This window comes from Strigops habroptila, chromosome 9 (assembly GCF_004027225.2).
Source record: "Strigops habroptila isolate Jane chromosome 9, bStrHab1.2.pri, whole genome shotgun sequence".
In the NCBI taxonomy this organism is placed as follows: Eukaryota; Metazoa; Chordata; class Aves; order Psittaciformes; family Psittacidae; genus Strigops; species Strigops habroptila.
In genome coordinates, this window is record NC_044285.2 from 472451 (window position 1) to 487419 (window position 14969).

A 14969-nucleotide genomic window follows, 5' to 3' on the forward strand; every position below is an offset into this window, starting at 1 on the left:
TCCTGGCCCACTGGCAGCAGAGACAAGCTGCAGCATCCCTGTGGGACCCGCAGTGAGGGGACAGGCAGCACCGGGCTCTGCCAGCCGGTTCCTCACAGCCTGGTGGGGTATCAAAGTGTATCCGTGTAACACAGATACTTACAGAGCCACAGAGAGGTTTGGATTGGAAGGGATGTTAATGCTCAACCAATTCCAACCCCCTGTGCCCCAATGGGCAGCTCCTCACTTGAGCTGGCAAGGAAAAGAGGAGCTGGTGCCTGGGAATGGGAGTTTAACATCCCAGCTCCGAAGTGTTTCCTGGTTAGTTCTGCATCCGTTGGGACAACTGAACAAGCCTGTCATTGATTCTCTGCTGCCAGTGATGCTTGAATGTGCCCTGGGTGCTGCAGCCTGGCCGGTGCTGCAGCCTGGCCAGTCCTGCGGCCCTGAGGCAGGAGAGCCTTCGGGAACCTGGATTCACATGCTCCCGGCATTCTCGTCCAGCTCACTAATCCCCTGATCCACCTCTGTCCCGCAGAGAAAGCACAAGAATGAATCACATCTGATTAATTTGCCTTATCCAGAAGAATCTCCCTGAATTAGCAAATGCTTTGTGTCACTTGTTTCTATAAGCAGCATGAAAACATCCTGCAGAGCCGGCATCTGCATCCACGGCAGTGCCAGCCCGGCCTGGAGCATGCTGCAGCGAGCAGGGCCGGGTGAGCACAGTGAGCCCTGGTGGGACACTCATCTGCTGGCAATGATCTTGGAGCGTGTTTCTGAGCCAGCCCAGGTCCTGCCTTCCCAGTGTTCCCAGCCACGTCTGCCTGTGGCACTGCTTGTGGAAGGCTGCCCGGGATGTGCTGGGATCTGCTCTGTCAGCAGCAGATGCTTAAGCTGTTTAAAAATAACCCTGTCACTCTCCAGTGACTGATGGGATCTGTTACAGCAAATCCCATTGTGATGGGAACCGAGCAGCCTGTGCTGGGTGTTGGAGCCTTCCCCTTGGGTTTGGGGACCTTGCTGTGGGTGTCGGGGGCTGACTGCTCTCCCACATGTCACTTACTGACACAGCCACGAATAGCACCCAGCGAGGGCAGGAGACCGGTGCCTCTCCTTGCTCAGCTTGTGATTGCCTGTACGGCCTTGGGCAAATCACTGCCTGCTGTTGCGAGGTGAGGAGAGGGATAGATGTGTGCTGAAACACACTGTGGACAATGCAGAATGGACGAGGAGGGTCCCCCCACATCCGTAGGTGAACCAGCTCCATCCAGCAGCTGAAAAATCCCAACAGAATTCCTGATGTTCTGTAACTGTGTAAAACTACACAAACAAGGGTCGGGAGCTGTGGCTCAGGTGTGAGGAGGTGGTGCAGGATGCAGGCAGCGGTGTGGATGTGGGTTGTGTCTCTGTGGGCCAGCCCCCAGGGCAGGGATGCTGCTGTGGGGCAGCCCAGCCCTGGACTTTGCGGGGAGGGGGGATCGCCAGCATGAACGATCAGATCTGGGAAATGTTGGGGCTTTTCCAGGTGTTGTAACACCAAAGTCCATCTGCTAACAACAGGCAGCTGATGGAGCTGGAGGCCTGACACAACACTTTCTTACTGGGAAGGCGAACTGGGGTGCATGGTGGGGGTCTCTGCCCTCCATCTGCTGGGTGACAAACAAATTAAACCCTGAATGATGGAGACATGTTTGTGCCCCTGCACCAGTATCCTGGCTCCTTCCATCCTACCTGGGCACCTGGCTCCCTTCCCTGTGGCTGGGATGCTGTGGAGAATCCCTGTCTCTTGCAGCACTAATCACAGGGGTAATTCCCTGCCTGCTGCTGTGCCCAGTGGAAGCAGGGCTGTGCCTCCTACACGGCAGCTGCAGACAATTGGCCTTGTGGGGCTGTTGCTGCCTGCGGAGCCCCGGCAGCGTGGGATGTGGGAGCAGAGCACCGTGCCTGGATCCCACCGTGCCCTTGATGCGGATAATCCCATCACCTGCATAAGCAGCTCATGCGGAGCTGATCGGTGGGTAGTTGTGGAGAGTTTGACCTGCAGCAAGTGGGGAACTGGCTGGGTTAGTGAGTGACTCCTGTGTTCTGCCCACAGCTCCCTGTGTCATCTGGTGTATTCATGATGTTGTCTGCTGTCGGGGTTTGTTTCACCCCTCAAACCCAGACCTGTGGCTCTGGCATCTCCTTGAGCCATCGCCTTGTAACTGGTACAGGAGTGCTTTGGTGTCTTCCAAATGTGCTGGTAGAGGGACAGGGAGAAACAACTTCTCCATGGCAATAAGTGATTAATTGCTTTAGAGACTCAGTTATTAAGTTGTTAATCATGGATGGGCTGCATGTGCAGTAGCATTACCCAGAGCTCCCCCCAGCAGCGCTGCTGAGGGAGCCCTGCAGCTGCAGAGTGCTGGCCTTGCTCCCCATGGCTAATCCCACTGGCCCTGGGGATTACACACCTGAATGCAGCATGTCCAGTCCTGGGACAGATTGTCCAAGGTGATCCTGCACTGGCACGCACGGCTCTGGTGCCCGGCACACAGCTTCTCCCCAAAACCCTGTGGCATTAGTGCAGCATCTGTCCAAGGCTTGGAGGGGGCTGGAAAACTCTGCTCCTAATGCTTGGGTGTCTGAAGGACAGCGTGCAGGGCTGCCCTCAAACTGGTGACACTCACCAGTCTCCAACCAAGCTGCAAAACCAGGGTTCAGATGGACCTTAGACCCCAGGTCCTGCTGCTCTGTGGCTTTGGGCTTGGCCAGCCCTGGCTCTCCCCTTCGGGCACGTCCCAAGGAAAGATGCTCAGGATCTGCTCTTGCGCCTCAACCCTGTGCCTCTTTGGGTGCCAGGCCAGCGCTGCCCACTGTGCAGGGAGATCACAGGCAGAGCTTTGCCATTTTCTGTCCTCCCAGCTCACAGCAGAGCTCGCTCTTCCAAAGTGTCCAGGGGATGTCAAAAATAGAACTTCACCAGATCTGCTTTTAGTGTTGCTGAATAAAAGTCTGGTGTGCTCCTGGGAGACAGGCAGAGGGATGGGAGCCCTCTCCAGCCATCCATGAAAGCAGTGAATTGGGAAAACCCCCTGTTATATATGTTTATCTACGAAAAAATCTTATTCTGGTGATGTTTGAGCCTGCTGGGGTTGGAAGGATGCTGTTTGCTGGGATGTTGCAGATCCCCACCTGGGGCAGCTCCACCTCTTCTGGTGCTGGTCACATCAGGCTTCGCACCCACACGTGTGCCCGGACCCATGTGCACATGCAGGGCTCTGGGACTGCCCCACTGCGGGCAGAGCCCGGCTCTGGTGCGGCTCCTCCCCTCTTCCTGCCAGTGTCACATTTAACACCTCATCAAGTCTGTAATTGTTTGTTTACTCCTTCGCTGGTAAGATGAGATCTTGGTGCAATTAGAGAGCAGAAAACAGCGCATTCCTCCTCCGGAGAGCGGGTCAGGCCGGGGCTTGGGGCTGGTTTAAAGCCTCAGCCGGCCCTTGCCCCGTGGGAGATGCTCGGGAGCAGGACCCCGGAACCGGGACCCCAGCACCGAGCCCGGGCAGTGGAACTGTGTGAGTCGGGGCACTGGGGGATGTGGCTCCACTTTAAGTTGCAGTTTAGGGAAAATCATTGTGTCCCTGTGGCCGCAGCCCGGAGCAGCAGCAGCCGTTCAGCCCAGCGTTGTGTTGACTCTGAAGCCTAACAATGGACAGTGTGCAGAGCTATTCCATCTCTGCAGCTCTCGCTGTGCCACCTGCTCAGGGGCAGCTTTAGCCCGAATCTGCAGGATGGCAGGAGCTGCAGTGTGTGCATCCATGGGGAGATGGGCAATCCCGCTGGGAATGCCAGCAGCAGCCAGGCATGCACCTGGAAGGGGGACAAGCTCCTGGTACTTGCAATTAAGAATTGCCTTGTTAACGAGGAGCTGTCTTTCCCTGCAGCATATGTCCAAGCAGCGGGAACGCTCCCTCATGCTATGACAGAATCGAGGTACAAAAGCATGATTTTAGTTGTTCTGCTTGTGAAACGCACCCAGGAGTTGCTGAAGCTCCTCTGGCAGTGCCCCCGGGGTTCTGAATGTCCCACAGAGCCAGGCATGGAGAATTCTAGTCACCACCATCCCAGGGAGCCTGGTGCTGGCACTGGAAGCTGTGGAAGATGCTCCAGGGCTCCTTGTGCTGCCACACATGCCCTGGTTGTGCCCTGCCTGTGGAGCATGAGGGGGGCAGTGAAGCGCCCCAAGATGGGCTGGTTTCCAGGGTGCCCTGTCACTGGTGTGGGGCTGGGGGTGCTGGGGACCCTTGGCACAGCCCAGCTGCTGCTCCGGCTGCTCAGCAGTGTGGAAACCCCAGAGGAACACTGTTGGATGCACAGTGAGTGGGGATGTTTGTACCTGAAATACGCTGTCCCTGCAGGGCCAGGGGGTGTCCTTAGAAACCCGCAGCTCTGGCTTTCGGCAGGTTTCAGCGCTCTGTCTGTCGTGTGGCCAGTGCTGTACGGAGCAGCAGGACCCCGGCCTGTGCAGCACAGATCACACAGACACAGAAAAAACCCTTTAGCTGTGATGTGCTCAGAGAGGCTCGTAAAGTGCTGCTTTGTCTCAGGAACACCTAAAAATAATGGTTGGTTACCAAACCGCTGCTGTGTGAGCCCGGAGCCTCCCCCAGCCCCGGAGCCCGGCGTGCTGCTGCTCCTCACACACTGCCAGCAGCGGCACAGCTCCGGATACCCAGCACACAGTGATGGCTCCAGCTCCCCCGGGAGCTCTCCATGGAGGTGGGAATGATTCACATTAGGTGGTCACCAACTGCTGTGCGTGGGGCCGGCTGCGAGTAGTGCATGTCCTCATCCAGCCCAAGGGGCAGTGGTTTGGGGTGCTGCAGTGGGTGCTCAGTGCCTCTGCTTGGCCCTGCCATGGGACAGGGACAATTCTTGTTTGTCCAGGTGCCTGGTGCTCTTGCTGGGTTGGGCAGAGGCCGTGTCATTTTCCAGCTTGTCATTGGTATAGAATGCTAGGGAGGTTTGTGTTGGAAAGGACCTTAAAACTCCCTCAGTTCCAACCCCTGCCATGGGCAGGGACACATCCCACTAGAGCAGATGATTGCTCCAAGCCCCTGTGTCCAACCTGGCCTTGAGCACTGCCAGGGATGGGGCAGCCACAGCTTCTCTGGGCACCCTGTGCCAGCGCCTCAGCACCCTCACAGGGAAGAGCTTCTGCCTCAGAGCTCATCTCAATCTCCCCTCTGGCAGGTTAAAGCCATTCCCCTTGTCCTGTCCCTACAGGCCCTTGTCCAAAGCCCCTCTCCAGGTTTCCTGGAGCCCCTTTAGGCACTGGAGCTGCTCTAAGGTCTCCCCTTCAGGAGCCTTCTCTTCTCCAGGCTGCCCCAGCCCAGCTCTCTCAGCCTGGCTCCAGAGCAGAGCTGCTCCAGCCCTCGCAGCAGCTCCGGGGCCTCCTTTGGACTTGCTCCAGCAGAGCACAGTGGCATGGGGATGGCTGGGGCCGGCCAGGACACATGGAGGGGAAGGCCCTGAGCAATCTGTGCCTTGATAAAACACGCGGAGGCAATTCCACACCCTGTATCTCAGGTGAAGGAGCTGGTACCCAGCGCTGTGTGACAAGGAGCGATGCCTGCACCCTCTTGCGGGCTCAAGAGCTGCTGGCATAAATTACCACATTGTCATCCCCAGAGCTGAGATTCCCAGGGAATAGTTTAGCGGTTCAAAGGGCTGCTGAAGCAATTTCACACAGCATAATAACAGTCCTTGAGCTTTCCAGTTAAAACCCATCAACGAATCCATGGTTCTGGCAGCGTGGCTGCCAGCTCGCACTGGGGTCAGCCCCATCCTGACACCCCGTGGAGGGAGCAAGGTTCTAAAAGTGACAAATTAGCCTAATGAACCCGCAGCATCTCTGTGCTGGTGAGGAGCCCTGGTTTGTACACCCCCATCCAGTGCTGCAAGCAAACGTCACCACACTGTCTGCTCGGCTCCAGTGCTGATGGGAAATGGGACTCGGGAGGTGGAAAGGGACATAGGTGCTGGTGGTGGGGCTGGTGACACTCAGCCTGCCTGGGGAGAACACAGCCTGCTCGCCTGCTGCATCAGCAGGTTTGGTTTAGCCAGAAGATAGGAGAGCATCCTGAATTCCTATCTCTGGCAAGTGATTTCAGTGGCTGGCTGATGGAAGCCCTTTGCCCAATTGGGACCAGTAGGGCTCAGTCTGGGAGAGGTGCCTCTGCTTCCCAGAGAGCCCAATGCACCAGCATCCTGCCCTGGCCAGGGCTGTCCCCACGCTGCAGGTTTGTGCCATCTCCCTGGCACCCCCTGTGCCCCTTTCCCTGTCCCTCTCCTGCCTGGCACAGACAAAGCTCTTATTCACGCTCCAGGAAGCCAATGATTTCCAAATCAGGAAATCAAAAGCATTTCCATACCCAGGCTCCTGCAGCAGGGGAGGCAACAGGCAGCTCCCATCCGCGTTCACGTCTTGCAAAGCCTGGAAGTGCTGACGAGCAGTGAGGGAAGTCACCGCGCTCCACCGGGATCACCCTCCTGGCACAGCACAGCCCTGGTTAAAGGGCCCTTTATGGGGAGCACACGTGGAGCTGCCAACACTTGTAAAGCAAACGGCTTGTGCCTGTGATTCCCAGCCCCCGGAATGAGCGTGGTGCGTGGATCCCGCCGGAGCTCGGCTCCGGGCACTCTGCAGCTTCCCATGGACCTTATCTGCATTTTTACATAATGCTGCGAGGAGCCTTGCAGAGGAGGGAGGCGATGCGGGAGCTCCGGGTGCACGGAGCGCCGCTCCGCACGGCCGGTTCCCTGCCTGCACCGCGGGACTGGGGAAAGCTGAAATGGATCCAGTGCCTGGTGGGTTTCCAGAGCTGTTTGCTTGTGGAGCCAGTTACTGCTGAGGGATTTGCAGCACGGAGAAGATGCTTTTCCCACTCAGCAAATCCGAGTTCATCCTATTGTGTGTTCCCAGGCCTGGTGTGCGTTATGGTTTGAAGCTGAGGATGGGGCAGTGCCGGGAGCGCCCTGCGCTGGGGCTGGGCCAGCTGCTGCTCTTGGGATGTGGGTTCCTGCTCTTCTGCTTTCCAGCCCGCTTCCATGTTTGTTAAATACTTAAATGAAGAGAGAAGAAATCACTGCAATTAAAATACTTGGAAACCCTGGGAAATCTTCAGGCAGAATCCCTGCCTCGTGGCAGCCAGCGGCGGGCCTGCCTCAGGGGGAGTGATGAACACTGCCCGGGGCAGAAGGGTCACACCGCAGATGCCTCAGAATCGATGGAAGCAAATGTCACATGCAAACACCAAAGCTCACTCTGGTTTAGAGATCAAAGTTTCCGTGTCTGCTCCAGCCTCATGAGCTGGCAGCAGGATTTTCCGTATCAGCTAAGGGGGGGTCCCAGCTAAACCAGCAGCTTCGCCCCCAGCTGCATGCTTTGACCCAGCAGCAGAGGCTGCGGTGGTGAAACAGGATGTGGGATCTTCCTGATGGCCGGAATAATGGGAAAGGAGAGAGCTCTGGGCTGGGGGGGTCAGCCATGCTGGTGGGGAAAGCCCTGGAGATAAGGAGGTGTGAGGGTAGCGTGAGGCCTCGCTTCCCGCTCCTGTCTGGAGCTGTTTTGCCCCAGTCCGACATCAGTCCGGTGCCTGGCGGTGCTCAGGCCGTATCCCTTGAGGAGTGATGGGTGCATGTCCCAGGGAGTACCCAGGCCAAGCAGCTCCATCCTGGACCCAGCACCCTTCCCAATTCCAGTTCCCTCCTGTTGCCGTGGCAACCCATGACCTCACTGAATTCCTTGGAGATCTGCCAGCATTTTCGGTGGAAACAAAGCTAATTAAGAGGGTTTTCCTGATGCCCTCCCTGTCTGCAGGGGCTGGGGACTCTCGGGGCTGGTTCCTCTGCAATGCGGGCAGGCAGCCACCCGTGGGCAGCAGGGTGCCTGCGTTACCTCGCAGCTACCTTGGGTCCTGCACATGCCCATCTCCATGCTGTCTGACCGCCCCAAAACAGAACAGAAGGAGATTGAGCAGTGGGATCCTCTCTCTTCTCTCCCACATGTGCCATCTGGGAGCAGCTGTGCAGTTACTGGGGTGCCCTAGTGGGAGGTGGGGATGGGAAGGGGAAGGATGGTGGTGAGGGGTTCTGATCCCTCTACGTGTTTGAGGGCCTGCAGCGTGCAGCGACCAGATCAGCTCCATGCTCCTGGGGGGGGGGTGCAGACTGTGTGTGGGACCCACCAAGGGGAAGGACATAAGTGGGGATGTCCCAGAGTCAGCACATACAGGGCAGGACACAGGGATGCTTCCTGGGACGCAGGAGAGCTGGTGCCTGAGGTTGCAGTGGATGCTGTGGGTCTCTATTAGGCCCAGGGCTCCCGCTGGGTCTGGGGGTCCCTCTTAGCGAGCAGCTCCTGCTGTGCCCAGGAGTCCTGTCTGCACTGGGGGTCCTGCATGCCTCGGTGGTCCCTCTTGGCTCAGGGGTCTGGCTATGCCTGGGGGTCCCATGTGCCTGGGGTGCCTCTTGGCTTGGGGCTGCAGCCATGGCCAGGATTCCCTGCTAACACGGGGGTCCTGCGTGTCTGGGGGTGTCTCTTGGCCCCGGGCTCCCGCTGTGGCCTCGGGTCATGCCTGCCCTGAGGGTCCCATGTGTCCCAGTGTCCCTCTTGCCTTGGGTGTCCCATGTGCCCCGGGGGCGCCTCTTGCCCTGGGGGTCCCTCTGCCTCTGAGTGTCCGTGTGCCCGGGTCCCCCCGGCCCGGGGCAGGTTCCCGCTGTACCGGCACCCCGCAGCCCGGGGGCGGCGGCCCCGGGGAGCGCGGCGCGGCCACCCCCGCAGCCGGCGGCAGGGCAGGGCCAGGGCCAGCCCCGCGGCGGAGCGGCTCGGCTCGGCTCGGCTCGGCTCGGCTCCGTTCGGCTCCGTTCGGCTCGGCCCGGTGCTGACGGGCTCCCGGTGCCGCCGGCGGCTCCGGCGTCACATGACCCGCCCGTCTGCGGGAGTCGCGGCTCCGGGACGCGGCGCTGCCCCGGCGCCGCGGGAGGCGAGGCGCTGCGCGGGCAGGCGGCGGGGCTCGGCCGCGGCATGAGCGGCCGCGGCGGCCGCCGGCTCTCCGAGGGCAGCGGGCGCCGCTGATGCGGGCGCGGGGGCTGCGGCTGCTCGCCAGGGACCCGCCCGCCGGCCGCCCGGCGGGGACCATGTGAGGAGCCGGCGGTGCCCACCACGATGCAGAAGGGGATGCGGCTCAATGACGGGCACGTCACCTACCTGGGGCTGCTGGCGAAGAAGGACGGCGCCAGGAAGGGCTACCTGAGCAAGCGGAGCTCCGACAACACAAAATGGCACACCAAGTGGTTCGCGCTGCTGCAGAACATGCTCTTCTACTTCGAGACCGACTCCAGCTCCCGGCCCTCGGGGCTTTACCTGCTCGAGGGCTGCGTCTGCGACCGGGCACCCTCCCCCAAGCCCTCCCTCTCGGCCAAGGACTCCCTGGAGAAGCAGGTGGGCACCGCGGGGGACCGGGGCCGCCGCACCCCACCCCGCACCGCCTGGGGATGGTGCCCCGGAGGGTCCCCGCCGCGTCCCCCGGGGCTGCCCGGGGCAGGGGATGCGGCTGGTCCGTACCGGGGATGGGGGATGCTCGGCGGGGTGCAGTGCCGCTCTGCAGCGCACCCTGGGGCAGCGGGGGGGGTTCTCTGTGGGGGTGTCTGGCTCTGACCGGAGGCTCCCCCCCCCCCATCTTTCCCCCCGTACCCCTCCCGTGGCAAATTAACCGCCTGTAATTGCGGCGGGGCTGCGGCGCGGGGTGCCCCCTGGCGGCCCCGGTTCGCACTTGGCGCAGCCCCACGCGTGTCCGAGGCCCGTTCGGGGCTCCGTGTGCGGCGGCCCCGACGCTTCCCCGGTGCGTTTCCCCGGCGCAGCTGCCGTATGACCTCCCCCGGGTTTACCAGGGTGCTGGGGTGAACCGGCCCCGCGCTGGCAGTGCGGGTGATGGTGTGCGGGGCTGGGTGCGGGTTTCACGCCGTTCCTGCTCCCCACGTGTGCGGTTTGTGCTCCCGCCGCAGACCCACTGGAAGCACAGCACATCCCCTTCCGTGGGCCCCCACTACCCCACGTAGGGCTGGTGCTTGGTGCCAGATGTTAACATCTGCAGGTGGAACCCACTAAAACAGCGAAGCCGCTGCGAGGCCCCGGGAGAATCCCGGTCCCCCGTGGCCGCAGCACCGGATGGACCCGCGGGTGGGTTCCTGTGCCCTGATTGTGCCATCCCCGGGTGGCCAGTGTGGCACCGAGCATGGAGTGCGATGGGGCAGCTTGTTTGGTGGGTGATGGTTGCGCCTGAGCTGGCAGGCAGGGATGGTGCTGGTGCTGGGTACGGGGGAGGAAGGGCTGGCTTCCAACCGGGGTGCAGATCCTGCCCAGCGCTGCCAGAGCTTCCAAAACCCCCTCCAGCCTCAGGAACGCGGTCAGGAGCCGCTGCGGTTGGGTTCACCCCTTGAGCACGGTGCTGGTGGCGCAGGGGGCACCGGGAAGCCCTGGCGAGCAGGAGCGGGGGTGGTTCTCCGGGGCTGGGGGTTGTGGGATGCTCCGAGCGGGTCCGGCTCTGCAGGGCTTGCATAATTTCTGCCTCAGCTGGCTCCTGGGAAGTGTTGGGAGCGTGACTGCGGGACAAGCCCCACGGCACCCCCTGAGTGAGGGGCACCCGAGGGACATGAGCCCCTTATTAACCTTTAGTTAATCATGGCCTGCTTAGTGCCCCAAAAATCCCTGCCACAAGAGCCAGGGATGCAGTACCATTGCTCCGTGACACAGTTCCTTGCTCCTGGCTGGGAGCACGGGAATATTTCCCTGTTCAGATCGAAATAGTGTGGGTTTTATGCAAGGGCTCTGCCTCCTCTGGCTTCGGAGCAGCCTCTGGTGCATTGGCTGCAGCTGCAAGGGGGACACACTGCTGCCTTGTTTTCCCAGCCACGTCCCTTTAGGTAGCAGTGGAATAGATGTTCCTGCATGTTCCTGGTTAGGCTTCAGTCCAGCTTGCTGGCCAGGTTTAAACCCAGCCTCCTGCCCAGGTTTAAATCCTTCACCATGTTCTGACTCCTGGTGTTTGTGCGGGAGGGATTTTCCAGCAGGTAAACACAATGGGAGGATGCCACAGCCCCTTTCCAGTTCAAAATTCACCTGGAAGATTTATTGCCAGCGTAGACGAGGGGCTGGGGCCATGGTGCAGTGAGATCCGGCCACATCAAATGTGTACCAGGCCACTGGTCTGCGCCCATTCACCGAGGTTCAGTGTCTGGCTCATAATTCCCTATAATTCCTTAGGACAGATGTGAGGGGAAGTCTTGGCACTGGTGCCCGCTGCTCTGCAGGCTAATTAATGACCTACGGGTGAGATAAGCAGCAGAATGTTGATGGTGCAGATCCGCAGCAGGGTCTGGGCAGAAGTGTGCAGAGCCGGCAGGGATCCGAGGGGAAGGTGCCCGAGTTCTGCACCCCAGCAAGGCTCCTTCCAGCCCGGCTGGTGCCGAGCCCTGTGCAGCCCCTTTCAGGTGCTGAGGAAATTTCTAGCACTGCCCATGATCACCATTAATTGTTGTGGAGGGTGTTTGTCTCTTTGGACAGTCACAACTGCAGCTTTGGGGACAGAATTCCCTGCAGCAGAGTAGCTCCAGGTTTAGATTCCTTCATGGGAGTGAAGCCTGAAAGGTTCCCAGTTCTCTACATAGGACACTATTTAAAAGATGGGTCTCACAAAACCCCCTCCTTTTAAACCCACAAGTTGTGGGTTTTTTTTCCTGGGAATGCAGTGTGTTTTTAGCATATGGGTCATGGGAGAAAGAAGGAGCAAAGTTGTTTGGAAAACTGAAGCACGGGAGGGGATCCGGTCACCTCTGGGAACTTTCTCTCCTGGTTTTGTTACCTTTTCCCACAAATGGTGTTTTCTTTGAAGCAGTTTGGTTTGGAGGGTGGTTTATGGATGAGTGGGCTCCGGCCTGGCTGTGGCTGGAGGAAGGGTCTGCCCCTGCCGCCCCACTCGGTGCGGGATGTCGGTGGTGCTGGTGGTGCAATGGGTGAGTGCCCGGCGGTGCTGGGCAATGGGGGTGCAAACCCTCCCCTTTCTTTTGCTGTGAGGATGCTGTGGTGGTTTCCACAATGTCACATCTCCTGCGTCATGGTGGCAACGGGCCATGGAGCCCCCCCGTGTCCGTGCTGCGCTGCCGGGAGGGTGGGCAGGACATCGGGTGGGATTGCATGTGGTGGGGCACAGCCAAAGTGGGATCCCATCAGAGGAGCTAAGCAGATGCGGAGCTGATCCATCCCTGACCTCAAGGCCCAGGACCGGGAAGGCCCCCGTGCTGGGTGAGGGCTCTCCATCGCCCCTGAGCCAGGCAGTGGGAATCACAGCCGGGTTTGCTCCGTGGATCCAGCCTTGAGTCGCATTTGCAGATCCGCACCCCGCTGCCGTGAGCTGTTCTTGACCAGCCACCCTCCGTGTCTCAGGCCAGAGCCAACACGCTGCTGAGTCAAGTGGTGGCACTGAACACATCCCTTGACTTGAGGCTCGGGAGCTCTTTGGAGCTGAGTCCTTCCCCCCCAGCCTGGGCTGCTCCCGGGAACACACAGCCTGGAGCTGCAGATTTTCTGCCCCATCTCTGAAGCGGGTGCCAGGGATGGGTTCATGTTTGTCTGTGTGAACCCAGGGAGCGTTTTGTACCTGGTGCAAAGCTGAGGATGGGTGGTCGGTTGGTGGGTGTGTGTGGGCACGGTTTCCCAATGGAATGGGAGAAGGTTTGTGGAAATGGTTCCCACTGGCGCGTCGGGAAAGTTTCTCTTCCACCTCCCTGAAGCGGGGCTCGTTTCCCTGCACAGCTGAGCAGGGCACAAGAAAGACACGTCTCAGCATCAGCAGCACAAAGTGCAGTGGGTGCTGAGACAAAGCACGTCACCAAGGACACCCTGTCCCATGGCACCATCCCTGAGGCGCTGGAAGAGCGGGATGGAGGCAGAGCTGGGGATGCTTGGGTGCCGCAGGGAGCCGCAGATGCCGGGGTCCCCTCCTGGGCACCTCTGTGAACCCCAGCTGTGCAGGGTTATCTGGGCCCAGGTTGGGCTGTAGACAAGGGGGAGCAGTGGCAGGGGACCCACAAGCGGCTCTGAAATGGTCCTGAATTGAGGCAGGCGGGAAGGGCTGGAACTGGATAAGCTTTAAGGTCCCTTCCAACCCAAACCAGGCTGGGGTTCTGGAATTCTATAATCTGTGTGACCGATGGCAGTGAAGTGATTGCAGCCGGGCCTGAGCACAGGACACGTCACCTCTGCGGGAACGGGCTTTGTCTAGGATGAAAAACTCCCCCAGATCTGTCATATAAATCCAAACGGTGATTTTGGGATAACGTGGCCTTCTCAAGATGTTTGGCTCTTCCCATCAGCTTAACTCACCTTGATTTGCTCACCCAGGTCTTTGCCATGACAGCCGGCCCGTTAGCCTGTCCCATTGGCTTTCCCCGGTGGCTTGTCCCAGTGGATTTCTATAAAGTCTAAATTACAGCAGTTTTCCTAGACTCGGGAAGCTGCAGCCAGGCTCTGTGTGATGAGCTGCAGATGGCAGGAGCTCAGCCCTTGTGCCAGCAGCACAGACACCTGAACATGTGATCTGAGCTTTTTGATCCTAAATCACAATTTGTGATCCTAAACCTCAACTCTTCACTAACTCACAGGTTATCCTGCTGACTTTTGTGTTTAAATGTGATGCCAGTCTGTCCCCTTTTGTCACACGTTCTCACCCAACAGAGTCATGAACTCTGTTAAAGAAGCAGGAGGAGGAAGGAAAGAACCTCCCCAATAACTCAGCAGCCCCTGATTCCTTTTCTCAGCTGCACATATACGTTTTGCAGATCTGTTGCAAACACGAAGGTGCAGAGTCATTAGAGGAGTATTCGCATGTGAGTCTGGCCAGGCTATGAATGTCCAGGGTCAGGACTTTGATATAACACTGGTATCTTTATTAATTACGCTATAGAGTGATGCCAGAGTTCCATTTCCAAGCTGTGAGCAGGTTTGGGGCTGCTCATGGTGCTGGTACATGCATGTGTGGTACAGGTGATGCCTGCGTGGTACCAGTGATGCCTGTGTGATACTAGTGATGCCTGCGTGGTAACAGTGATGCCTGCTTGGTATTTGTGCTGCCTACGTGGTAACAGTGATGCCTGTGTGGTACTGGTGATGCCTGTGTGGTACTGGTGATGCCTGCGTGGTAACGGCGATGTCTGCACGGTAACGGCAATGCCTGCGTGGTACTGGTGATGCCTGCGTGGTAACAGCGATGTCTGCACGGTAACGGCAATGCCTGCGTGGTACTGGTGATGCCTGCGTGGTAACGGCGATGTCTGCGCGGTAACAGCAATGCCTGCGTGGTACTGGTGATGCCTGCGTGGTAACGGCGATGCCTGCGTGGTAGTGATGCCTGTGTGCCCGTCTGCCAGCATTGCTGGGTGATGTGCCAGAGAGAGGAAGAATGGATGCTTGTTTTTACACGTGTTTCTGCCCAAGACTGAGGGTGGCGTTCACACGGGTGAAGCCCCCGGAGCAGAGGGTCCCTGCCTGCTCTTTGCCCCACTCCTGAGCGTGGGGTTTCAAAGCCCACCTGACATGGTTCATCTCAGCTCTGCTATCTGTGCATGAGCATCCTCACGGTCCGTCCTGAAGCAGAGGAAAGGAATTGCAGCCCCTGGGATTTATTTCTTACCATCAGCAAGCAAATGAGCTGCCCAACCACCACCTCCTCCTCTGAGTCCCAGGTCCTGTCTTCCCAAAGCACATGGTATGTAGGTCAGGGAAGTTAAAAGCTGCCATTGCTGGCTGTGGATGTTTAGATTCATCCATCCAGAGCAGGAGAAGTCTCCTCCTTTGCCCTTTATGTCAGCTGCAATAACCGTCAGCTCTGCGAGCAGGCGGCTGGTGCCTTCCTGCCACGGGTGGTGGAGCTGTGGGTCCCCCGTGC

At 59.1% G+C, this 14969-nt stretch overlaps 1 protein-coding gene across 2 annotated transcripts in view; it reads left to right on the top strand.

Moving 5' to 3' along the window:
- The first annotated feature begins 8764 nt into the window (after window positions 1-8764).
- Window positions 8765-14969, top strand: part of RASGRF1 (Ras protein specific guanine nucleotide releasing factor 1) — a 29333-nt gene continuing 23128 nt past the window's right edge. For both annotated transcript variants that reach the window (XM_030497883.1, XM_030497884.1), the window contains exon 1: window positions 8765-9469. In XM_030497883.1, coding sequence (XP_030353743.1) covers window positions 9194-9469 — 276 coding nt within the window. In that variant the 5' untranslated portion in view covers window positions 8765-9193. The remainder of the gene's footprint in view (window positions 9470-14969) is intronic.